Here is a 26,777-nt window from a genome sequence, read left to right as displayed (position 1 = left end):
TCCGTTCTATCTCCCGCACTTCAGCCCTCACCCCCGCCCCTCCCTCCCGGAACCACGATAGGGTTCCCCTTGTCCTCACCTTTCACCCCACCAGCCTCCACATTCAACGGATCATCCTCCGCCATTTCCGCCACCTCCAACGTGATCCCACCACCAAATGCATCTTCCCCTCCCCTCCCCTTTCAGCATTCCGTAGGGACTGCTCCCTCCGAGACACCCTAGTCCACTCCTCTATCACCCCCAGCACCCCTTCCCCTTCGCTCAGCACCTTCCCGTGCAAGCGCAGGAGATGCAACACCTGCCCATATACCGCCCCCCCTTCCCACTGTCTAGGGCCCCAAACACCCCTTCCAGGTGAAACAGCGATTTACTTGTACTTCTTGCAATCTAGTACTGTATACTGTATTCACTGCTCACGATGTGGTCTCCTCTACATTGGGGAGACCAAACGCAGATTGGGTGACCGCTTTGCGGAACACCTCCGTTCAGTCCGTAAGGGTGACCCCGAGCTTCCGGTCGCCTGTCATTTCAATTCACTGTTCCATTGCCACTCAGACCTCACCGTCTGCGGCCTCTTGCATTGTTCCACGGAAGCTCACCGTAAACTCGAGGAACAACACCTCACCTTCCGATTAGGCACTTTACAGCCTTCCGGACTCAATATCGAGTTCAACAACTTCAGATCATAACCTCGGGCCCCATTATATTTTTATATTTTTTATTCACGCTTTTGGTTTGTGACTTTTCCTCTCTCCCACATGGCAGCTGTCTCTCACTCTGCCAGCGCATTTCACACTTCATTTAGAGCCATTGTTTGTGTCTTTACCTGTCCTATTACTATCTCGTCTCACCTTGAATATCTCTTAATGTCTCTTCTTTCATCCCCTCCCCCATTTCCCAGCCCCCAAACTGCCTTTTGTTTCATTTCCTGCCTTTTCTCTCAGTTCTGTAGAAGGGTTTCGACCCGAAACGTTGACTCTGTTTCTCTCTCCACGGATGTTGCCTGGCCTGCTGAGTTTTTCCAGCATTTTCTGTTGTTATTTCTAATTTAAGCATATCCTATCTAGAGCTACAAAGAGGCTATGGGCCAGTAATTCCGGTCCCAACGCGTGAGTATGGACGGGGTACTTGCGCGTGGGCCCGTTGGAAGTGCCGGATTTCAGCATGCACAGCGCATGCGCGGGAAACCAGCATTTCCGCCAAGGGGTTCAGACCACCAACGCATGCGCGCAGGACTCTGCACGCACGCATTGAACTTCCTTCTTTTTGACAGGTTTGCCCGTGTGTAAGGGCCTCAACTTTTTAGAAATGAAAAAAGGAGACGTAAGGACTTGATTCTTTAAGGTAAGTGGTCTATTATTTAAAATTAGAACATTTTTTCCACAGCTTTATTGTTTTTAAGGACTTTACAGTAAGGTAAGTTTATGTTTAGACCCGATTTCTTAAAAAATTGTTTTTTTCAAAAATTTGATTAATTGTTTAAAATAGTTTTTTTAAAGTTATTTATAGTTCATTTAATTCGTGGGATGTTTTTTAAAATTTTATTTAAAGTTTAAGTAGTGTTTTGGGCGCCCGTAGATTTCATGAGTTTGACAGTTTTTACTATCAAACTCATGAATGAAGTTTTCCCTCCCCTGATTGGCTGCCCAGTGCTCACCTGATCCCAGCCGGCACATCGAACTAACTACGCTGCTGGATCAGGCAAGCACAGCGCGCTGACAGCTGAACCGGGCCAGTGACAGGAATTCCAAGCAGGCCCAGGCTTCAGCTGTCGGCGCGCCGGGTAAGTGCACATCAGGGGCTTGCACGCGCGGCAAGCCCCCAAACCTAATTTCTGGGCCATTATGTTTATCCTGAATGCTGGTGCTCTAGAACCTGCCCTATTCACATTGCTGTCTGCATTTCATGGCACCAAATTTGCAACTTTAATTTTTTGGCAGACCTTCTGTGATGTCTGTACAGGGCTTCAATGCAAACGCTGGTTGTTGGTATACCACTGGCAACAGAGGACAAACACACCTCAACACCTAGTGCCACCATAATTGCTTCATCTACATTGCAAGTCTGTTTCCAAAGTCAGGACTGACGCTTGCGGCAATGCTATAATGCAACGCAAGACTCCCATCAAGGACTGCAGATCCTGTTCTACGGAGTCTTCATTATTTTTTGGAATTACAAGTTGCACATACAGATTGTTTCAGAGTGATCCTTAAGATTCGCCCCAGGTGTATCTTAGACCAAGTGGAATAATGCTTGGGCATTACCCAAGGGTTTTCTACTTGCAAGGTAATAATACAAAATGAATGCAACCACTGTGCTCGTGTTTCTCTGCATCATTTTTGTCAGGGATATAGAATCGTGGAAGCTTACAGCACAAGAGGAGGCCATTCAGCTCATTATGTCTGTGCCTGCTTTTTGCTAGAGAAATCTAAAACTAACCCCACTGTCCTGTTCTCTCCCCTATATCTTACTCAGCTTCAAATAGTTATCCAGTTTTCCCTTAAAAGGTACAATTGTCTCTGCCACAACTACTCCTTGTGGCAAAGCATTCCATGTGCCAACAACTCACTGCGTAAAGAAATTAATTGTTATGTTTTTTCCTAGTCCTCGTAACTGCAAAAATGGCAGTGGCTGGGAGGGTAGATGACTTGCTTGCTGTCCTCTGGTAATGCTGCTGTTGAACTGGCTGCCAGTAGGTAAGCAGTACCTCTGGAATGAATTTCACTTGAATTTTCCTTCTCTCTGCAAGGAAAGACCTAGTAACTCTCCACAACAACATGAGTGTGATTGAAAACTCAGTAATGTAGGAGAAGAGAGGAACTGTCTTTCCCCTCCCCCGCCACTACTCCAAGTGCAGGTTTTGGTGATCCTCCCCTCCCCACCACCATTTGCTAGTACGATAGCAAAATACTGCAGATGTTGGAAATCCGAAATAACGACAGAAAATGCTGGAAAAACTCAGCAGGTCAGGCAACATCCGTGGAGAGAAATTTGAGTTGACGTTTCAGGTCGAACCCTTCTTCAAAACTGGAAAGAAAAGAAAATAGATCAAAGGCAGGGCTGCGATCAGACAAAAGAAGTGAAAGAGACAAAAGAAGTAGAAGAGACAATAAAAGGTGTTCGAAGCCAGACGAGATGGTAATAGGCTGAGATTAGGTGTGAAGTGTACTGGCAGGGCAAGAGATAGCTGCCAGGTGGGAGAGTGAAACAAAAGGAAAGGGGGGGGGGGGGAAAGGAGTGGAAAAATGACAGCTAAAAAATTAATGGGGGCCGAGGTTATGATCTGAAATTGTTGAACTCGATATTGAGTCCGGAAGGCTGCAAAGTGCCTAATCGGAAGATGAGGTGCTGTTCCTCGAGTTTACGTTGAGCTTCCGTGGAACAATACAAGAGGCCAAGGACAGTGAGGTCCGAGTGGGAATGGAGTGGTGAATTAAAATGACAGGCGACCGGAAGCTTGGGGTCACCCTTACGGACTGAACGGAGGTGTTCCGCAAAGCGGTCACCATTTGCTAGTCTTTGTTTAGGAATAGTAGACCCAAGTGTCTCCCACAAGGTAAAAGCAACTGTCTGACTTGTTCAGCAGGTTTATTTCTGTCAACAAAATATGACATGGTTGTTTTAGTTACCACATAGTTGTTCCACTTAAGTTGGCTGATGCTGCAGTACAGTTACCATGCCAAAAAGAAATATGCATTGATGGCAACTTAAAATATATAGTAGGGAGACTCTAAAATCACTAAAATCCAGATGTCAGTTTTCTCATTTTCTCCTTGTTTCCAAAACTCTTCTCCTTCCCACCCAAAAGCCACAGTGCATACCAAATCTAAGATGCAATACTGCTCGCATTGTCTACACTTCAGCCTGTGTCTCCAGTGCACCTTGTTTGTGTATCTTTTCTATTGGTTTTAATCATCACTTCCTACAAGTCTTTTAATCACATCTTTCATGTTTTGTTATTATTTCACTCATTCTGAATCAAGCATTCAGATAAATCGCAGTTATGGAGAAACAAGGGAATATGCAGCTAGGCACTAACTCTTATTAAGCTGCAATTTCTTTTACTAATCTTCCCATTTTTTTTTCAATCCTTTTGCTTATTTTGGGTACTTGTCTCTTCAAATCTTTCTCTCATAAAGTGCTTGTAGTTAACTGCTAGTATATTGTTCAGTTCTGCATGATGGGTGTAGGGCCACAATGGAGAGAATTCCCACAGGGTTCTTCCACTATAACTTCCACAGAAACTCCAGAAATACATAAATAGCAGTTTTTAGCCATTTACACTGTTCATCCAGAGCTTCTACCAATCTTCTGCTGGAGAACCCCAGCAGTAATTCCAGCGATGCATGTACAGGAAACTTTCGATTTACCGGCACCTAAATAACCGGAAATCTCGGTTAACCGGCAAAATTCAGGAGTAGGTTCAGGTAAGTTTTATTACTTGCCTTCCTCGATCTGTTGCTGTGCAAGGGTGTGGCTGCAGCTGTTGCTAAGCTACAGAGACACTTGGAACTTGTGGCCATTCTTCTGAACCTGTTGCTAAGCAACCGGGTTTGTTGCTTTATACGGAGCTCTCAGCTCTCCGTATCTTTTACTATAGCTTTCGGTTATCTGGAATTTTTGATGAACCGGCACCACGTCGGTCCCGTCGGTGTCGGATAAAAAAAAGTTTCCTGTACCTACTGTCACGACGATCCTCATGTATTCTTATATTGTCATGTTATGTTATCTCTGAGTTTTTATGCAGGCAGTTGTGGTAAACAGCATATTAACTACACCATGCATTATGTGCTAATTTTCTGTGATTTGGCAATTGTGGCTGGGCTCATTGGGCCTAATAGCCTTTCCTTATTCCTAAACATTCTTATGTTCTTAAGAAAGTGACATGGACTTTCCCAAATTACAAACTGGTGAGTAATTGTCAGCTTGGTACAACTCTCACCTCTGAGTTATAAGGTTGTGGGTTCAAGTCCCACTTCGGGATCTGAGCACATAATTGTGGTTGACACCCCACTGCAATACTGAGGGAGTGCTGCACTAAGAACATAAGAAATAGGAGCAGGAGTAGGCCATTTGGCCCCTCGAGCCTGCTCCGCCATTCAATAAGATCATGGCTGATCTTCTACCTCAACTCCACTTTCCTGCAATATCCCTTGATGCCCTTATTCAAAAATCTTTCGATCTCTGTCTTGAATATACTCAACGACTGAGCCTCCACAGCCCTCTGGGGTAGAGAATTCCAAAGATTCACCTCCCTCTGAGTGAAGAAATTTATCCTCATCTCAGTCCTAAATGGCCAACCCGTTATTCTGAGACTGTGACCCCTGGTTCTAGACTCCCCAGCCAGGGGAAACATCCTCCCTGCATCTACCCTGTCAAGTCCTGTAAGAATTTTGTATATTTCAATGAGATCAGCTGTCATTCTTCTAAACTCTAGAGAATATAGGCCTAGTCTACTCAATCTCTCCTCATAGGACAATCCCCCCATCCTAGGAATCAGTCTGGTAAACCTTTGTTCCACTCCCTCTATGGCAAGTATATCCTTCCTTAGGTAAGGAGACCAAAGCTGTACACAATACTCCAGGTGTGGTCTCACCAGGGCTCTATATAATTGCAGTAAGATGTCTTTACTCTTATACTCAAATCCCCTTGTAATAAAGGCCAACATACCATTTGCTTTCCTAATTGTTTGATGTACCTGCATGTTAACTTTCAGTGATTCGTGTACAAGGACACCCAGGTCCCTCTGAACACCAATGTTTCCCAATCTCTCACCATTTAAAAAATACTCTGCTTTTCTATTTTTCCTACCAAGTGGATAACGTCACATTTCTCCACATTATATTCCATTTGCCATCTTCTTGCCCACTCACTTAGCCTGTCTATACCCCCTTGAAGCCTCTTTGCATCCTTCTCACAACTTACATTCCCACCCAGCTTTGTATCAGCAGCAAACTTGGATATATTACATTTGGTCCCTTCATACAAATCATTGATATAGATTGTGAATAGCTGAGGCCCAAGCACTGATCCTTGCAGTACCCTACTAGTTACAGCCTGCCAACCCGAAAATGACCCATTTATTCCTACTCTCTGTTTTTTGTCCGTTAACCAATCCTCAATCCACGCTAGTATATTACCCCCAAACCCATGAGCCCTAATTTTGTTTAATAACCTCTTGTGTGGCACCTTATCGAATGCCTTCTGAAAATCCAAATACACCATATCCACTGGTTCCCCATTATCTATTCTGCTAGTTACAACCTCAAAAAACTCTAAGATTCAGCAAACACGATTTCCCTTTCATAAATCCGTGTTGATTCTGCCCAATCCTATTATTATTTTCTAAGTGCCCTGTTACCACGTCCTTAATAATAGATTCTAGCATTTTCCCTACTACGGAGGTCAGGCTAACTGGTCTGTAGTTCCCTGTTTTCCCTCTCCTTCTTTAAATAGTTGGGTTACATTTGCTACCTTCAAATCCGTGGGAACCGTTTTAGAATCTATGGAATTTTGGAAATGCATCCACTATCTCTATAGCCACCTCTTTCAAAACCCTAGGATGTAGGCCATCAGGTCCAGGGGATTTATCGACTTTCAGTCCCATTAATTTCTCCAGTACTATTTTTTTACCAATACTAATTTCTTTCAGTTCCTCATTCTCGCTAGACCCTTGGTTCTCCACTATTTCCGGGAAGTTTTTTGCGTCTTCTTCCGTGAAGTCAGACACAGAGGGCTCGATTTTGTCAATGGGGACGTGATGGAGGCGGGACTCCCACTTTTTGGGTTGTAGTCCCGCCTCCATCGACTTGTGGCCAACCCACGCTATTTTCCCTTGATTGACCTTGTTAAGCCCGCCCAGCGGGCTCAGCAGGCCAATTAAGGGACACCTGGTTACTGGTGACGTCAGTGATTGACATTTCATCTGTCAAGAGCTTTTGACAGATGAAAAATCAGCGTTTGACAGCTCTGTGAAGCTGTCAATCACTGACAATCTGTCTTCTAACGTGAGTCCTTCTACTCAGACTCAGTTAGAGAGCTCTCCAGACCAGAAAGCAGAGGCTGCAGCTTTTGACAGTTCAGTGGCCATTCTGCTTTCTGTGCCGGTGAGCTGAGGGACTCCCGAGAACTGAAGGAAGGAAGCCTGCAGGAGAAAGTTAAGGTAAGTAAAACTTATTAAAACACTTTACACTTACCTCACACACCTGCACAATGGACATCTTGACCCCTCCAACCCCTGCAGACCGACGGTCCGCCTCGCTAACTTGGCGTGGTTCAGAGCCATCGGACAGCCCACACTTCAGGGCTAAAAATAGGGATTAGGCAAAAAACTGCCTGTGAACAGGCAGTTAATTGGCACTAATCCCCTTCCCGCCTCGGGGAGGCGGCTCCCAGCACAGGTCGGGTACCCGCCTCCTGGAACATGGGCACGAAGGCGGGTTGGGGGTGGGATGGGTTCCTGCCCCCCAATTCTACAATTTTCCCACCACTCCTGCCTCCAAACCCGCCTCCTTGGGGCTTGGAAAATCGAGCCCAAAGTATTTGTTTAATTTCTCTGCCATTTGCTTATTCTCCTGTCTCAGCCTGTAAGGGATCCACATTTACTTTTGCTAATCTTTTCCTTTTTAATACCTATAGAAGCTTTTACAGTCTGTTTTTATGTCTCTCACTAGTTTACTCTCCTATTCTAATTTCCCTCTCTTTATCAATTTCTTGGTCCTCCTTTGCTGAATTCTAAAATCCTCCCAATCCTCAGGCTTACTACTCTTTTTTTGCAACATTATAAGCCTCTTCCTTTGATCTAATGCTGTCTTTAACTTCTCTCGTTAGCCACGGTTGGACCACTTTTCCTGTGGGGGTTTTTGTGCCTTAAAGGAATGTATATTTGCTGTAAATTCTTTAAATGCTAGCATTGCTTTTCTACCGTCATACCTTTTAATGTAGCTTCCCAATCTACTGTTTAGAGGTGCCATCCTTCAGATAAGGAGTTAAACTGCTTGTTCCAGTGGTTTAGCTGGATGTCACCATTCAAAGCAAAGAAATTCTCCTGATGTACTTTTGCAACCAACAGCATCAAAAAGTGGTAATTCATCTAATTGCTGTTTGTGGGATCTTGTGTACAGTGCTAAAACTTTAAAAGGTGTAAGTGAATGACCTACAAGAATCAGTGACGGAAGTAAAACCCATAATAGGTTTTAAAAGGCATGTGGATGAATATTTAAAGGCATGTGGATGAATATTTAAAGGCATGTGGATGAATATTTAAAGGCATGTGGATGAATATTTAAAAAAGGGAAAATTATAGGTAATTTAGAAACAAAAGTCAGCAAATGTGTAGCTCGCGAGAGCCGGCACAGACAAGATGGGCCAAATTGAATCCTGTGCTGTAAAATTCTATAACTGCAGAAAACATATTATATATTAAAAATGTTGAGCGGTCTCGAGATTGTAAAGTTATTGAACCTGTGGCTACCGCTGTGAACGCAACATTACCAACTCCACCCCTTGATGTGCAAGAGTTCAGCTTCCTCCCCCAAATAAAATTTCAGTCCCCCTTGATCAGTAAGATTCTGATCAACCCCTCCCCCCTGCTGGATGCATCTCCCAACCCACCCACTGGCTGCCAATTCCCCCTCACAGGCCACCCAATTCCTGCTTCATTTAAAATAACAACAGACAATGCTGGAAAAACTCAGCAAGCCAGGCAACATCCGTGGAGAGAAATTAGAGCCGACGTTTCGGGTCTAACCCTTTTTCAAAACTGGAAAGGAAATGAAATGGATCGAAAGGCAGGGCTGGGAGAGAACAAAAGAAGTGAAGAGACATTAAGAGGTATTCAAAACGAGACGAGATGGTGATAGGACTAGTGGAGACAAAATACGGCTCAGATTAGGTGTGAAATGTTCTGGCAGAATGGGAGACAGCTGCCATGTGGGAGAGAGAAAAAACAGGAAAGGGGGGTGGGGAAGGGAAAAACCAAAAGGGTGGATAAAAAATATAAAGTAAAAATGTAATAGGGGCCGAGGTTATGATCTGAAATTGTTGAACTCGATACTGAGTCCGGAAGGCTGTAAAGTGCCTAATCGGAAGATGAGGTGCTGTTCCTCGAGTTTACGTTGAGCTTCCGTGGAACAATGCAAGAGGCCAAGGACGGTGAGGTCCGAGTGGGAAAGGAGCGGAGAATTAAAGTGACAGGCCACTGGGAGCTCGGGGTCCCCCTTACAGACTGAACGGAGTGTTCTGCAAAGCGGTCACCCAATCTGCGTTTGGTCTCCCAAATGTAGAGGAGACCGCATCGTGAGCAGCGAATACAGTATACTAGATTGCAAGAAGTACAAGTAAATCGCTGTTTCACCTGGAAGGGGTGTTTGGGGCCCTGGACAGTGGGAAGGGGGGAGGTAAAAGGGCAGGTGTTACATCTCCTGCTTCATTTCCCCTTTTACAGTAACATACCTCCTCAACTGCATTTCCCACCTGCAGCAACCCCACCCTCCACTGACTGCATTTCTTCTCCCCCACTGTTCCATGCCACAATCCCCCAACCCCTGCTGATCTGAATTCCCTTTCCTTAGCACTCCCTTCCTTGTCCCCTCTCCTCTTTTCCTTTCCCACTCTCTCCTCACTCCCGTCCCACTCTCCTGCCTTCCTTTCTTTCCCTCCCCTACTTCCCATCTTTTCCCCTCCCCACTGCCCCTCCTTTCCCCCCCCACTCCTTTTCCCTGCCTCCCACCCTCCCATTGCCTTCTCCTCCTCCACCCCCACATTGATTCCATTATCCCCCACCCACTAACCCTGCTTTAGCTGAAAAATTCAAATTGGACTACCCATGTGCAATGGAAGATTAGTTATATAATAAATTCCATACATGGGGTGTGCATTTCACTGAAAACATTCATGGTAACCAGTTCCCTATGGACAAGCACATTGTCCTATAGCAACAGTTAGGCCTGTAGGTGGTGCTATGATAGAAGTTTTTAATATCAATGGTGTTGCACCTTCAGCGAGCCTGGTGTCTCACACAGCAGGAGAGATTGTAATGGTAGGGTTTTAAATTGTATTTCTTTCTCTAAAAGGGGAAGGCAAAGTTTAACTTACATCAAACCCTCCTGTCCCCAACTGAAATTTCAGGTTGTGGTGACACAGGAGGTCTGGGCTGCTCTTCCCTGAGGAGATAATTTCCCTACCTTTGTTCTCCCCACGCCCCATCTTTCCCACTCCCCTACCCCCGTCCCTCTTCCTTATACCCTTTCTCTCCAGTCCCTACCACCATCCTCCTCCTCTTCTCTCCTTCCTTCCTAACTCTACCCTCTCTTCTCCCCTGCCTGGGTCCAATTATTCCCCCACCTTCCAACCCTACTTAACCTGAATATTGTACTTGTCTTAACTCCCTATGTGCAATGCCATGAGAGGTCGACTAGTTCATGGAAAAGAATAATAATGTCACTTACTTCTCAATGACATCTTCCTTCTCCTTTGTGGCATCTGCATGACTCCATTCCATCCGTCGTTTCTCCATTTCGACTGTCTCCAAACTCATTTGCAGTTCACGTACGTTGTTCTCCAGCTCCCTAATCTGTTCTGCATGTACTTGCTTTGCAGTAGTAAGCTTCGCATCTCTCTCACGAGCAAAGCGATCCAACTCACAATGTCTAAAGAAATATTAGACCTTTTAATTTGCTTTTAACATAATAAAGCAGTTATTAAAATTGGAAGCTTTTCTTCATTTTGAACAATGTGCCCATCAGTGTTGAAAACATCTCCCATTTTGTCCAGTGATTATAGCAAATTCCTACAGGAAACACACAATTCAAAACTCTCCCATGTTGTTTGAATAATGCATCTGAACATTAAGCACAGAAAGAGACCCCCCCTCTATAAACTTTTGTTTCCCAAATTAGCACCAATTAATGCTGAATATGAAGTTAATTTGTGTTGTAGATTCATACAAAATGGAAATGGTATTGAACTTTTCAAAACAGCTCACTATTCCAGGATGATCCTGGAATGGAATGATAACCCCCAGCTTCTTTTCTCTACTTCTTAAACCCCGCTCCCCCATCTCGTCCACCCTCCCCTCCAACAATAAGTGCGAGCAGCTCATGGGCTCCTTTGTCACTAAGATTGAAACTATCCGATCAGTTGTCTCCCTTTCCCCTAGCACACCGGGTCAAACTTCCTCTAAGGTTCCCTTGTCCTAGCCCTGAACTTTCGTCTTTCTCTAGTTTCTCTCCTATCTCCCCTCATGCCCTCTCCGAGCTCATCTTGTCCATGAGACCCACTTCCCACTCCCTCAACCATATTCCCACTAAACTGGTGACCACCCAACTTCCCTACCTGGCTCCCATGTTAGCTGATATTAGCGGTTCTCTCTCCTCAGGTACTGTCCCCCTCTCCTTCAAATTTGCCGTCATCACCCCTCTCCTCAAAAAAACAACCCTTGACCTCCTCCGTCCTTGCAAACTACCGTCCCATCTCTAACTTCCCTTTCCTCTCCAAAGTCCTTGAACGTGCTGTCGCCGCCCAAATCCGTGCCCATCTTTCCTGGAACTCCATGTTTGAATCCCTCCAAATCAGGTCTCCGCCCCTGCCACAGTACCGAAACCGCTCTGATCAAAGTCACAAACGATCCCTCCTCGTCCTTCTCGACCTGCCTGCAGCCTTTGACACGGTTGACCACACCATCCTCCTCCCAAGCCTCTCCACCATCGTCCAGCTGCGTGGGACTGCACACGCCTGGTTCCACTCTTATCTAATCGTAGTCAGCGAATCACCTGTATTGGCTTCTCTTCCCGCTCCCATGCCATTACCTCTAGTGTCCCCCAAGTATCTAACCTTGGCTCCCTCCCATTTCTCATCTACATATTGCCCCTCGGCGACATCATCTGAAAACGCAGCATCAGTTTCCACATGTACACTGAAAACACCCAACTCTGCCTTGCCACCACCTCTCTCGACCCCTCCACTGTCTCTAAATTGTCACACTGCTTGTCCGACATCCAGCATTGGATGAGCAGAAATTTTCTCCAATTAAATATTGGGGTGACCGAAGCCATTGGGGGGGGATTTTAACTCAGGTGTGGGATGGTGTTGTGTTATCCGAATTTCGTGTTTCCCACACAAATCTAAATGGATGTGGGAGATTGATGCAATTTTAACTTAATTGGCCAATTGATTTCCAATGTGTGGGAAGCCTTTGCAAATGGGTTTTTCATGACTGAAAGTCCCCTCCGATGACATCATCATTGCTGCTGCATTTAAGGTCCACAGCAAGCCTTGCTTCTTCTGCAGACTGCCAAGCTTCTTGACTGTGCAGTGTGAGGGAGCTGCAGCAAATATGACAAGCGGGAGGGCCAAATCAGCTCCTCGCTTTGACGAGGTGGCACTGCAGGCGTTAGTGGATGGGGCTAGGGCCAACAGGGAGGTGCTCTTCCCTTCATCAGGGAGGAAGAGGCCTCCCACTCAGATCGAGGCAGTGTGGATGCAGGTGGCTGAGGAGGTCAACTCCTTGGGAGTCACCCGCAGAACCTGGATACAGTGCAGGAAAAGATTTCATGACCTTCAGCACACTGGAAAAGTGAGTATGAATTTCCCATCACCCTCAATCTGATCCCCATTGCCTTTCCTCACCAGCACTCAGCTTTAGCAATCTCTTCCTCCACATCCCACTTGACACTGACATCCATGCACCCTTACCCATTCCCTCTCTCTCTATGCTCACATTCACATAACTATTCCACCATGCAGCCCTCACACTCCCTATCACTCTGATGCTTTGGACACAACTGACAACACACAGGGAGGGCCCTTGGTCTTGCAACCTCACTCCATCTTTGTCTCCTTCTAAGTATCTATGCTATGCAATCTCTATACTCACTCCTTCATTCTCACTCAACCTCCATTTGTCTCCCTCATTGCAGGAAAAGAGAGCTCACAACAAAAGAGAGCGAGCCAGGACAGGAGGAGGGACAGCCTCAATAGCCCACCTGACCCCCTGGGAGGAGGCCGTCCTGGAAATTATGGGAATAGAGGATGATTCGCGCGTGGGGGACGGACAGATGGGTGTAACACAGCAAGCTGGTGACAGAAAAGTTTCCGATCTCTCTCTTTGACATTGCATGAGTCGCTGATAATGATTGTGAAGCTGTAACAGATGGACTTATGAGCATCTGCAAAAAGCTATGTGCATGTAGCCTTTGCATCACATCTCTGACTCTTTCCTTTACAAGCATCCGTCACAAGCATCCGTCCCCCCTAGCCAGGAAGAAGAGGCTAAGCAGCCAGACTCCTCAGAGGAAGCTGCAACCTCAGAGCGCAGCGTCAGCAGAATTCAGCACACCCAGCACCAGCGCAGACACTCACGCCTCGGTGGGACTTTCGGGACATAGAGTAGTGTTGTCACCTGGTGTATCACAGCTCATAAGTGAGCATCAGCAGATTGTGGAGACAGGGACAGCAGTGGAGAGTCCTAGTTGGAGGGCGCAGGACTCTACTAGCTCGGCTCAGCAGCATGTCAACCCTCTGCCTCTGGGTCCATCCATAAGATCAGAGGTGATGGAACTCCAGGCACAGATGCAGGAGTCTCTGGCAGGTTTTGTCTCTAGGGTCACTGCGAGTGTGGAGCGAATGGAGGAGTCCATAGTGATCATGAGAAGAGCCTTTGTGGAGTCATTGGCACATGAACGCATCACCACGGAAAGGATGGCTACCTCCGTGGAAAGGATTGCTACCTCCATGGTAAGGCTGGCTACCGTAGAGGAGAGGATGGCTACAGTACAGGAGAGGATGGCTACGGTAGAGGAGAGGATGGCTACGGCCATGGAGGAGCTTAGTCACCAGGGTATGGAAAACATGGTCATTGTTCAGAATAAAATGACATCTCTTGAGGAGCGATGGGCATCTATTGAACAGAGAAACCAGACCTTCATGGAAGTTCTTCTGAGTAGGACTGCCATTGCAGATACAGGTCCCCATGGCCCCCCTGATGTGTAGCAAGGTGCTCTCCAGCCACTTGCAGGCACTGAGGGGGACCTGACCCATGAGAGGGAAGTTATTGAACATAAAAATTCTGATGGCAAATGTTGCAGTTGTGGCGTCTGTCATTTCGCTATTGGGACTTCCACATTGAGGCCTTAGGAATACTTGCAACTGTCGGTATGGTGGTCAGAGTGCTAGGAATCCTCTGGTTCTTGGCCATTGTCAAAGCTCTGGTAAGAAGCAGCGAGTCAAAAGTGTTTGATTGACTAGGCTAAGCAATCTGGCCAGGATGAGTGCGTTCCTTGCATCCCGGGCAGCAATGTTCTCGCATAATGCTGCTGCTGGTTGATGGGCCTCTGCAGGATGTTCGTTTTCGCACTCCTCCTCATCTGAGGAGGATATGTGAGGAGCCACTTGGTCCTCAGGAATCTGCAAGCCACGACGCTGTGCCATGTTGTGAAGTGCACAGCAAACCACGACGATTCTGGAGACCCTGGCTGCTGAGTACTGCAGGGCTCCACCTGATCTATCCAGGCATCTGAAGCACATCTTCAGCAAACCGATGGTTTGCTCAATAATGGATCTGGTGGAAATGTGGCTGGAGTTGTAGCGCTCCTCAGCTTTGTTGGCTGGCCTCCTCAACGGCGTCATTAGCCACGTTCTCAGGGGATAGCCCTTGTCTCCAAGTAGCCATCCGTTAAGTTGGTCTGGCGGACTAAATAGCGGAGGCACACTAGACTGGCGCAATATGAAGGAGTCATGGCAACTGCCAGGGTACATGGCACAAACATGCAAAATTTCCTTTTTGTGGTCACACACCAACTGAACGTTGAGGGAGTGGAAGCCCTTGTGGTTGACAAAAATACCTGGATTGCGATGGGGTGCCCTAAGGGCCACATGTGTGCAGTCAACGACGCCCTGCACCCTTGGAAAGCCTGCCAGATTAGCTAATCCAACCGCTCGCGCCGTGACACTTGCTCAATCCTTGGTGAAATGGATGTGATTGTGCACGAGGGCAAAGAGGGCATCGGTTACCTGCGTGATGCAAGTGTGTGCGGCCGCCTAGGAGATGCCGCGGATGTCTGCTGCTGATCCCTGGAATGAACCTGAGGCAAAAAAGTTGATTGCGGTGGTGACTTTGATGGCCACTGGTAATGCTTGTCCACCTGGTTCTCTGGGCAGCAGGTCTTGCTGTAGCATTGCGCAGATGTCAGTCACTACCTCTCGCGAAAGTCGGAGCCGCCTTTGGCACTTCTGCTCAGACATGTTGAGGTAGCTGACCCTGCGTCTGTAGACCCTGTTTGGGGGGTATCTCCTGCGCCGACGGGCTTCCAGGCGCTGGCCCCTTCTGGCCTGTGCAGCTTCAGGTGGGTGAGCAGCAGCCTGGCGCTCCTGCTGCTGCTGCTGCTGTTGTTCCTGGTTCTGCTGCTGCCGTGGCTGGTGCTCGAGCTCCTCTAATGCCCAGATGGGAAGGAAATAAATGGCTCCCATGCTTCTGGTTTATGCCTCCGTTGAGGAAGCGCTGAGTGAAGGTGGCGAGAGGGGTTTCCCGGGAGGTCACACTGGAGATGGGTGTGAGGCTCCAACCTTCCACAGGTGTGGTAAAGCCGTCTAAAAGTTGCCCCAGACCTGAGACCACTAAGTCCTGCCACCTGCAAATCATGGCTGATCAAATCTCCTCTTTAATGGTTGACCTGCAGTTGATAGTCAGCAATCCAATAGTGCTCCCGCCAGGTTTCACATTCGTGTTTCCCACCAGGAGTGTTTCTCGTGGGAAAAGGGTTAAATTTGCAAGGGCCTTTCAAAATAGGATTATAGAGGCCATTTAGTGTTGTTAAGGGCCTTAACAACCAGTCCCGCCTGTTGGATGTGGGACGGAGTCGGGACCATCAGACACGACTGAGTTAAAATTGCTCATAGTCGGGAACCAGGCAGGGGGGTCCCGCCCGCCAGTTTTTGCAATTTTTAACCCCCCGCACGCCTCCAAGCCCGCCTCCACGGCTCAATGAAAATCGAGGCCATTGTCTTCGGTCCCCGCCACAATCTCCGTTTCCTAGTCACCGATGCAATTCCTCTCTGCTGCCCACGTCCTAACTCACACCAAGTCCCGTTCACCTGTCACCCTTGTGCTCGCTGACCTACATTGGCTCCCGGTTAAGCAATGCCTCGATTTTAAAATTCTCATCCTTGTTTTCAAATCCCTCCATGGCCTTGCCCCTCCCTATCTCTGTAATCTCCTCCAGCCCCATATCCCTACAAGATGTCAGCACTCCTCCAATTCTGAGCTCTTGCGCATCCCCGATTTTAATCGCTCCACCATTGGTAGCCGTGCCTTCAGCTGCCTAGGTCCTAAACTCTGGAATTCCCTCTACTCTGCCTCTCTACTTCTCTCTCCTCCTTTAAGACGCTCCTTAAAACCTACCTCTTTAGCCAAGCCAGTCCTTATGTGGCTCGCTGTCAAATTTTGTTTGATAAGGCTTCTATGAAGCACCCTGGAATGTTAAAGGTGCTATATAAATGAAAGTTGTTATTGTTCTTGTTTAATATGTTATGGGAAATGATACAGCAGAAGTTTAAAAACAATTTGGGAACACTATCCTGCTCAGTCACACATGTCCTGCAAAATAATTGATTTTACATTGACCTAGATTGCCTGAGTGTTATCTGTTTTCTCTACTGAAAGACTGGAGAATGTACATGAGGACATGTACAAAACACATGTGTATGAAGCTAACTCAAGGGTTCTCCAGCAGGAAATTACCAGAACCCCTGGAAAAACTATGTAAATGGCTAAAAAGTGCTGTGTGTGTAGTTACTCCAGGGTTTTCGCCTCTTTTTCACTGAAGTTACAATGGAAGATCCTCATGGAAATTCTCCCCCCAAGATATCTAATTCGTATGACAAGGGGGGCATATTGTTGCACCCCCACAAGATCATGAGCCTCAAGGGGGATGAACGTGGACCCCAGAGGGGAGTGACCCCGAGCCTCAGGATCAGTGGTTGGTGTCGGGGATTGCTGGGGTCAGGCTGGGAGCGGTGATGGGGATGGGGGGGTGGGTCCTGGAGCTGCACGCGGATCCTTTAATGTGGGGCCGGAAGGAGCACTTCTGCTCCTCCCGGCTCCACATTCAGGTAGGTTACTTACTTGTGATGGCGCTGGGTGCATCAACAACAATAACAAAAACAATTTGTATTTATATAGCGCCTTTAACATAGTAAAACATCCCAAGGCGCTTCACAGGAGAGTTATAAAATAAATTGACGCTGAGCCACATAGGAGATATTAAGGCGGATGTCAAAGAGGTAGGCTTTAAGGAGGAAAGAGAGGTAGAGAGGCGGAGAGGTTTAGGGAGGAAATCAGGGGAAATCAATCTTGGAGCGGGGACCATAAGCATGCGTTAGGCCCCTTATTTGCATATGTGGAGAGCCTGACGCCTGCCTCAGGCATGGGTAAAGGACAGCTCGTTTGTCCTTGCCCAACATGGAGAGCAGCGCACTTCTGCCCATTATGTTGGGGGTCTTAGGTGTCCAAGCAGTGCCCGAAGAACAGGTGGTGCACGATGCAATTTCTAGGCCAAGGTATCCATTTACAGGAGTTACCAATGCCACTGAACCCAAAAGAAAGCAGACCTGAAATTTATAACATAAATGTCCTTGTGTACCCCACACCATTCCAATATATCCACTCTTCTGAAAGAATTGAGTGAAAGGCTCCATAGAGGAGCCCTGAAACTATGACTACTGCAGTGACAAATGAACAAACATTTCTGAAGAATTAACTGTCACTTCCCTGGGGTAAGTATTGCAATTCTTAGTATATGTCCCTATATTATAGATTTGCCTGAATAAATATTGGTCTTAGACATTTTAAATATTAACATTTTTGTCAGGGACAACACAATGTCTCTGTAGCTTCGTCCTGCTACTGCAATGGCACGTGCACTATAAATCTCACTGACAGAGATACAGGACTATTCAGACTATTCATAAATAAATGTTATCATTAAGTTTAAAAGTAGGAGGGTGTCTGGGTTCAAAGCAGGACAGTGCCTGCGAAGAATGCATCTGATCTCTGCCGAAGGAGGAAAAAAATGTGCATCTAGAGGACTATTAATAAGTCAGGTTGCAGAGATGTTTGGTGAAATAGGAAAGATGCAAGTTAGTTTAACATTTTCTTAAGTTTGGGGTTTTTGGCTGCACTCCAATGGAATAGGTTGCTTAGTCAATAATTGTAGACAAGACTGCAAGATTGATTCACTCCCTAAAAGGTATTACATTTTGTTAAGAACATAGTATTTTGTACCTTTAAACAGGCAAGGAATTGTAGTTCTTTTTTCAAAGCTTTGTTTACTTAATGTAACCGAGACCACTAATTATTGACTGTGAATAGAGAATTTGAAGTCTGGAATATATGGTCATGTATGCGCCTCTTGTACTTTTCTTAATTAGGCTCAATAGGCTTCCACATACTTCCAGCAATAGCTACACTGAATCAATGTGTCAGCTGCTAACATTGGAAAATAAAATTATATTTTTGAATGCCCCAGAGGACAAGCAACAAAAATTGAATCAGAGGTTATCAAGGCAAACTAAATAAACTTACTGGAACCATCTGTGATGGTAATAGAGTTTTTATCCTATGAGACATATTATATAAATCAATTTAAGTTTGTGACACCGTCAAAGTAGAGTCCAAGTGCCTCCTTGCAACATTGCAATGGAAAACAGCAGACAATGGGCTAGGATATGCTGTTCCCACATTCCTGATAGATCGGGAGCACATATGGGAAATTCCACAACTCAGGCTGTGATTTTTTGATTGTATAGTGCAGAATATCTTGATATGCACTCCTGGCATCTGCCAGGAGCACTGAAACAGAAAATCCTAGCAGTGTGTCTGTGGGAAAGAAGCAAATGCCTATCTTCAGAGACCAATCAGCTAAAAGTTACCTTGATTGTTAGAACAGTTTATTTGAAATGTTAATACATGTGGCTGAGAGACAGAGTTGTGATTTCCAATTGTGATCAGGTATGAAGGCTAATCTGAAGAGAAATCATGGGTTTTCAAGCCATTACAGTACTACCTCTCCTGCTCAGTGTTTGTTTATTGCAACGTAACTGTAACATGAATAAAAATGACCTAAAAATGCAGGTAAAAAGCAGAATAGTGCAGATGTTGGAATTCTGAAACTACCACCTTTGATAATATTTTCAACATGCTTCTCCAGATCACTGCATGATATTAAAATCTGATCAAAATGAACTTTCCAAAAAAGTGTTTAGCAAATGGTGTATAACTTATTTAGGAAAGCAATACCTTGCAACGAAGACCAGATCAGAGTGAAAGAAGGACTTGTAGTTAAAAGCCCAGACAGTAGATAAACATATCTCAGAAATGTCCACAAGAGCTTTGCATACAATTACATTGACTGTTGCTAGATAGATAAACCTCGCCCTCGTTTTATGTACAACAACATCCCACTAACAGCAATGAGATCAATGACAAGCTAATCTGTTGTTGGCGATATTAGTTGAGGGGTGAATGTTGGTCAGGACATTATGAGAACAAGTGATCTTTTTTAAAGTCGACTTGATGGAGCCACAATCTAACATTCCATCTGAAAAATGGCACCTCCCACAATGCAACACTCAGTCTGCATGTCAGCTTAGAATATGTGCTCAAAGTGCTGCTTGAATTTATGACCTTCTGACTCAGAGGTGACAGTGCTACCAGCTGTGCCAGCTGCCATTTTGATCATTTTGGAAAAGCTTCAAGCCAGTGCAGAGTTAAGTTCAGAACAATTAGCAAGGTTGAAAGGTAGGTAAAAAAGAAAAGACTTGCATTTATATAGTGCCTTTCACGACCAACGGATGTCCCAAAGCACTTTACAGCCAATGATGAAGTACTTTTTGAAGTGTAGTCACTGTTGTAATGTCAGAAACACGGTAGCCAATTTGTGCTCAGCAAGCTCCCACAAACAGCAACGTGATAATGACCAGATAATCTGTATTTGTTATGTTGATTGAAGGATAAATATTGGCCAGGACACCGGGGATAACTTCCCTGCTCGTCTTCAAAATAGTGCCATGGGATCTTTTACGTCCACCTGAGAGAGTAGATGGGGCCTCGGTTTAACGTCTCTTCCGAAAGACAGCACTCCCTCAGTACTGCACTAGAGTGTCAGCCTAGATTTTTGTGCTCAAGTGGGACTTGAACCCACAATCTTCTGACTCAGAGGCGAGGGTGTTACCAACTGAGCCACTGGCTGACACACTGGTAACTGAATGACAACACTGGTGCATGTGTCAGTTGTGAGATCAGACAAGTAACTATTCATATTGCTACTACACTATAATTTTACATAATTTAAAAAAAAATTGCTGCTTCCTTCCCCCATTTTAAACTTAATTACCATTTCCTGGCCAAAGGAGAGAGCAGACAACTTGCTTCCACAGCCTCTGTTAATAGCACTAACGAGCAAACTGCAAAAATACACAGTAGTAAGACATGATCATTTACTTATTCATTCTCTTCTGCCTCCCAACTCTCTTGGAAGGCAGAGAGCTCAGATTTTCGCCTCCCTTTGGCAATATGACATGTGATCTTTTTTAAAGTTGGCCTGATGGAGCCACAATCTAACATTCCATCTGAAAATTGGCATCTCCCACAATGTGAATTAAATTACTGACTTCACATTCTACCATTCTGTAATGCAGCTCACTCAGAGCATCAAAACACCACACCATCAGAGTCCAGGTCCTTTCACGACCTCAGGACATCCCAAAGTACTTTACAGACAATGAAGTACTTTTGAAGTGCAGTCTCTGTTGTAATGTAGGGAAACACGGTAGCCAAACTGTGCACAGGTAAATGACCAGATAATTTTGTTTAGCAACGTTCGTTGAAAGATAAATGATGGCCAGGATACCAGGATAAGTGCCATAATATCTTTATTGTCCACCCTAGAGGGGTCTCATTTTAATATCTCAACTTAAGATGGCACCTCTGTGGTAAACCACTGTTTGTATTCCACTGTGTACATGCCTGGACATGCCTCGGCTGACTCCTCCTACAAGTCCTAGTATAAAGGTGACTGCTCCCCAGCCCTTTGTATTCTGGACCGGTCGACCACTCGAGGCAGACCTTCATTCTTTTGTTAATAAAAGCCTTTAGTTACTCTTTTAACTCTCAGTCTTTTATGAGTAATTGATAGCGCATCAACCTCCAACAGTGCAGCACTCCCTCAGTACTGCACTGAAGTATTAACCTAGATAATGTGTTCAAGTCTCCATGACCTTCTGACTCAAGAGGCATGGATTTGGCTTTTATTTTCTTGTTAATTTTGTTCATGTTGGTAATATAAATAACATATTGTGGTGGAGCCACTAAATGACTCTGGGCAACTGTATATAATTCCCTTTAACGATGTTCTAACACCAGCCTAAGCCTGTACCATTGTGTTAGACATTACTGTGTTTTGTATATAGTGTTTGTATGTACGGGGCGTGGCCCCTTTAAGAGCGCGGGAAAACGCAGACAAACATGATGACATCACATCGCAAACCACGTGACTGCCCGGGGAGTCCTCGCTCTGAGGGACATTGTTGCGGATCAGACCAAATATCTCTATGTGGTCTCCGCACTCGACAGCTCTACCGCCTCGCGGATCGTCAGCCTCCTCGAGAACCCTCCAACGGAGCGCAAGTATGAAACCCTCAAGGCGCGGTTGCTGCAAGTTTTCGGGCTCACTAAATCGGAGTGCGCCCGTCGATTGCTCGCTATGCCCGGGCTCGGGGACTCCAAGCCTTCGGAGTTGATCAGCCAAATGCTCACACTCCTGGGCTCAGAACCGGAATGCTTCCTATTCCGTGAACTATTCCTCAGCCAGCTGCCTGAGCAAGTGCAAGCTGCCCTGGCCAGATCCGAGGTGGAAGACTGCGCGGCACTCGCGGACAAAATTTTCGCGGTAATGCAGCAGTACTGCACCGCCACGAGGCGCCCATCCCCCACAGACGCTGCCCCAGCTCGTCAGCCTGCTGGGCTGTGTTTCTACCACGCGCAGTTCGGCGCGAAGGCGCAACGTTGCCACCCTCCCTGCAGCTTTCCCCACAAAAAAAACAACTGCGACTACTGAGGAACGGGCCTAACGGGCGCCCCACGGCCGCCATGGCGATCGGCAACGTGGGCAAGTTGTTTTTCATCACCGATATGCTCTCTGGTCATCGTTTTCTGTGCGACACCGGAGCACAGTGCAGCATTTTACCCTTGTCCGCCCTCGATGTGCAGGCAGGGAATCACGGCCTCGCTCTTGAAGTGGCCAATGGCGGAGTAATTCGGACCTTCGGCAGATGGCGAGTGGAGGTGTGCTTCGGGGGGCAACGTTTTCACTGGGAGTTTGTGACGGCCAAGGTTTCTCAACCCATTCTCGGCGCGGATTTCCTGTGCGCCAACAGCCTCCTAGTCGACGTGAAGAACCGGCGGTTGATCAACGTGGCAACTTTCAATTCTATCCCTTGTTACCGCAGTAACACTACGTCGCGCACCATTGCCTGTGCTTTCCCGACTCCTGACGAGTTTGCTCATCTGCTCGCCGAATTTCCCGACCTCACAAGACCCACGTTCTCCTCCACAGCCACGAAACATGGTGTGGAACACCACATCACCACCAACGGCCCCCCGGTCTATGCGCAGGCCCGGCACCTGGAACCTGGCAAGCTGGCGGTCGCAAAGGCGGAGTTCGCGACCATGGAACGGTTAGGGATTATTCGCCGGTCGAATAGTCCCTGGTCTTCACCCCTCCATATCGTCCCGAAGCCTAGCGGCGGAAGGCGACCATGCGGCGACTATCGACGCCACCACTCCTGATCTGTACCCGATCCCCCACATCCAGGATTTCTCTGCCCATTTGGCAGGGAGCACCGTCTTCTCGAAAGTCAACCTCGTATGGGGCTACCACCAGGTCCCAGTGCACCCACAGGACGTCCAGAAGACTGCAGTCATCACCCCATTCAGCCTCTTCGAGTTTCTGCGAATGCCATTTGGGTTAAAGAACGCCGCCCAGACTTTCCAATGCCTGATGGACTCCGTGCTGCGGGACTTCAAATTCCTCTTCGTCTACCTGGACAATATCCTAATTGCCAGTCCCACTAAAGAAGAACATATCTGTCACCTTCGCACCCTTTTTCGACGCCTCAGCCAACATGGCCTGATTATCAACCCGGCCAAGTGTCAGTTTGGCCTGTGCCAAATTGATTTCCTGGGACATCGCATCGCCGCAGAGGGAGCGGTTCCTTTACAAGCGAAGGTAGAGGCGGTGATATCCTTCCCACGCCCGTAAAGCATTAAGGCCCTGCAGGAATTCCTAGGCATGATAAACTTTTACCACCGTTTCGTGCCTAAGGCAGCACTACTCATGCAGCCCCTGTACGAGGCCCTCAAGGGCAAGACTGGCAAGAACCCGGTAGACTGGACGGACGACATGGCCCGAGCGCTCGATGACACCAAAAGCGCATTAGCCAACGCAACCATGCTGGCGCACCCGCTGCCAGGAGCCACCATCGCCCTCACCACCGACGCATCAGACTACGCCATCGGCGCCGTGCAAGAGCAGTGGGTGAACGGGACGTGGCAGCCGTTGGCATTCTTCAGCCGTCAACTACAGCGGAACGAGAGAGCGTATAGCACGTTTGACCGGGAGTTGCTCGCCCTTTTTCTGGCCATCCGCCAGTTTCGCTTCCTCCTGGAAGGACGTCCTATCACCGCCTTTGTGGACCATAAGCCACTAACTTTTGCCATGGCCAAGACCGCCGAACCGTGGTCATCCCGACAGCAACATCAACTGACCTACATATCCGAATTCACCACGGATATACAGCACGTGGCCGGTAAGGACAACCTGGTGGCAGACTGCCTCTCCCGCGCAACCGTCAATACGGTTCATTTGGGCATCGATTATGCCCTTATGGCAGCGGACCAAGCCTCAGACCCAGAAGTCCAAGCCTGCAGAACGACCGTCACTGGCCTCCGGTTGGCCGACGTCAAGTTCCATTCGGCAGGTACCACGCTGTTGTGTGACGTCTCCGTACAGGACCCTCGCCCGGTCGTGCCGGTTGTCTGGCGCCATAAAGTGTTCGACGCCATACATGGGTTGTCACACCCAGGAATGAAGGCCTCTCAGAAGCTGATGTCAGCGAAATTCGTATGGCATGGCATGCACAAGGATGTCCGCGACTGGGTCAACACCTGCGTGGTCTGCCAAAAGGCCAAAGTACAGCGCCACGTCAAAGCTCCGTTGGCCACCTTCACAGTTCCGGAGCGATGTTTTGACCATGTCAATGTGGACCTGGTAGGACCACTCCCACCCTCCCATGGTTTTTCACACATCCTGACCATGGTTGACCGCACCACCAGATGGCCGGAGGCGGTTCCCCTGTCATCCACTACTTCGGTGGACGTGGCCAGGGCGTTCATTTCCACCTGGGTCGCCCGGTTCGGAGTGCCCGCAGATATTTCTTCCGAAGAGGACTGCAGTTTTCCTCCGAACTCTGGAATGCAGTGGCCCAAGGACTCGGTGTCAAATTACATCGCACCACAGCCTACCACCCACAGGCGAATGGCCTCTGTGAACGTTTCCACCGATCACTGAAAGCCGCCCTGAGGGCCAGCCTCCAGGACACTGGATGGGCAGGCAAGCTACCGTGGGTCCTGTTGGGCCTTCGCACGGCCCCCAAAGAAGACCTTCGCTCTTCATCAGCGGAGTTGTTGTACGGTCAGCCGCTGCGAGCCCCGGGGGATTTCCTGCCAGCTTCGACGAAGCCATGGTCCGCGTCTGACCAGCTTAGTGGTCACCAGGAGGCGGCCAGATGCTTCGCACCGGTGCCCACTTCGCACCACGGGCTGCAGAGTTCGCACATTCCCCCGGAGCTTCACAAGGCTGAGTACGTCTTTATTCGCCATGATGCTCATAGGGATCCACTCAAGGCCCCATATACTGGTCCCTTCCGCGTGTTGGAGGCAGGGGACAAAACCTTCACGGTACTGTAGATGTCGGTGGTAAACCGGACCACATTTCGGTCGATTGCTTAAAGCCAGCACATCTGGACCTCGACCGCCCCGTCGAGACAGCACAACCTCCGAGACGAGGTCGGCCACCCATCGCCATTACAGCAGACCAAGTGCAACCGCCCGCCAGACCGTCAGCTGCCCAACAGCCTCCGCCTCAGGAGTACAGGAGTTGTTCTGACAGGCTCATCAGACCCCCTCACCGTTTGACTTTGTCCGTTAAAGCGAATTCTGGGGGGGCGCATGTGGCGGAGCCACTAAATGACTCTGGGCAACTGTATATAATTCCCTTTAATGATGTTCTAACACCAGCCTAAGCTGGTACCATTGTGTTAGACATTACTGTGTTTTGTATATAGTGTTTGTATGTACGGGGCGTGGCCCCTTTAAGAGCGCGGGAAAACGCAGGCAAACGCGATGACGTCACGTCGCAAACCACGTAACTGTCCGGGGAGTCCTCGTGGAATCTCCATCTTGTTAAGACCTGTTTTCGTGGTTCTCCTGTATCGATCTCAACAAACTGTTTGAACTTGTTTAGTCTTACATTAAAGACCTGTTTGATTGATCTCCTGAGTCGACCTCAGTTATTGGTTAGGAATTCGTCAATTCCTACAATATGACAGTTCTTAGTGATCTTTAATGTTTTCTCCCCTTACCTCTTCTGCTGAAGGTGCTAACTTCCTTGCTGCAATATGGTTCCACAGGTGCTGGTCACCTCTGGTACCTCACTGAACATCCATGTATGAGCACTTCCAGCATGGATGCTGGATAGCAATCAACAGCGAAACCCTGACTGACCTTCCCCTCCTTAGCTCGAGGGGACTGAAGCCAACTGTGTTTATTGTTATTGCTACTCCAGCTGAGACGAACTAACTGAGCACAAGACTGACTGAACCTAGAGCCTTTCTGGTTTGTATGGTTGAGCTACTCACTAGATAAGCTCACTGAATCCCAGGGAGCCCACCAATTCTTTGCTCAACACACAACGTATTTGAAGAGTTTGGGTAGGACAGCTAACGACTACAGCATTTATCCAACTGTCATATGTGGTATATTTATCTCTTGTGATTTCAGTTTTTGTGAAAAATAGTTTTACTATCACAAAATCAATTTTTTAAAATAAAACTACTGTCTTATTAAACACATTTTTTAATAAAAGTATTGTCCTATTTTGATAAAATGCTTACTGCATAGTCTTGAAATGATAAAGACAGCACCATAATCTGTGTCAAATCTGTAAGCTACTAAACTAATTACTGCTTGCATAATACTATATTAAAGTGGATTACTGAGAACCTGACCTAGTTTTTTTTTTAAGGCCTCAAAAACAAGGTTATCATTGCAGTCACACAATCTGAATCCAGTTCAAAAGTAGTGGATTTATTTTTCTTTTTTTCTCCATTCCATTTTTTCTCATTCCATTCAAACTCCTGGAAAGCAGGGTCAGCTGATAACTTGAGTTACAATCCTGTCGATGACTTCATAGAAACATAGAAGCTAGGAGCAGCAGTAGGCCATTCAGCCCCTCGAGCCTACTCCGCCAATGAGATCATGGCTGATCATCCAAACTCAGTACCCTGCCCTGCCTTCTCCCCATATCCCTTGATCCCTTTAGCCTCAAGAAATATATCTAACTCCTTCTTGAATATATTTAATGAATTGGCCTCAACTGCCTTCTGTGGTAGAGAATTCCACAGGTTCACCACTCTCTGGGTGAAGAAATTCCTACTCATCTCTGTCC

General features: G+C 47.2%; 1 protein-coding gene across 3 annotated transcripts in view; it reads right to left on the bottom strand.

Moving 5' to 3' along the window:
• The window catches only part of ccdc57 (coiled-coil domain containing 57), a 179,256-nt gene that overhangs the window by 83,827 nt on the left and 68,652 nt on the right, over positions 1–26,777 (bottom strand). For all 3 annotated transcript variants that reach the window (XM_085963583.1, XM_085963585.1, XM_085963584.1), the window contains exon 7: positions 10,449–10,649. In XM_085963583.1, the coding sequence (XP_085819709.1) occupies positions 10,449–10,649 (201 nt within the window). The remainder of the gene's footprint in view (positions 1–10,448; positions 10,650–26,777) is intronic.

The sequence above is a fragment of the Somniosus microcephalus genome, chromosome 21 (assembly GCF_052327205.1).
Source record: "Somniosus microcephalus isolate GS21.2 chromosome 21, FLI_Smic_1.0, whole genome shotgun sequence".
Taxonomy (NCBI): domain Eukaryota; kingdom Metazoa; phylum Chordata; class Chondrichthyes; order Squaliformes; family Somniosidae; genus Somniosus; species Somniosus microcephalus.
Note: the sequence above shows the minus strand (reverse complement) of the source record. Positions and strands in the feature narration are given on the sequence as shown.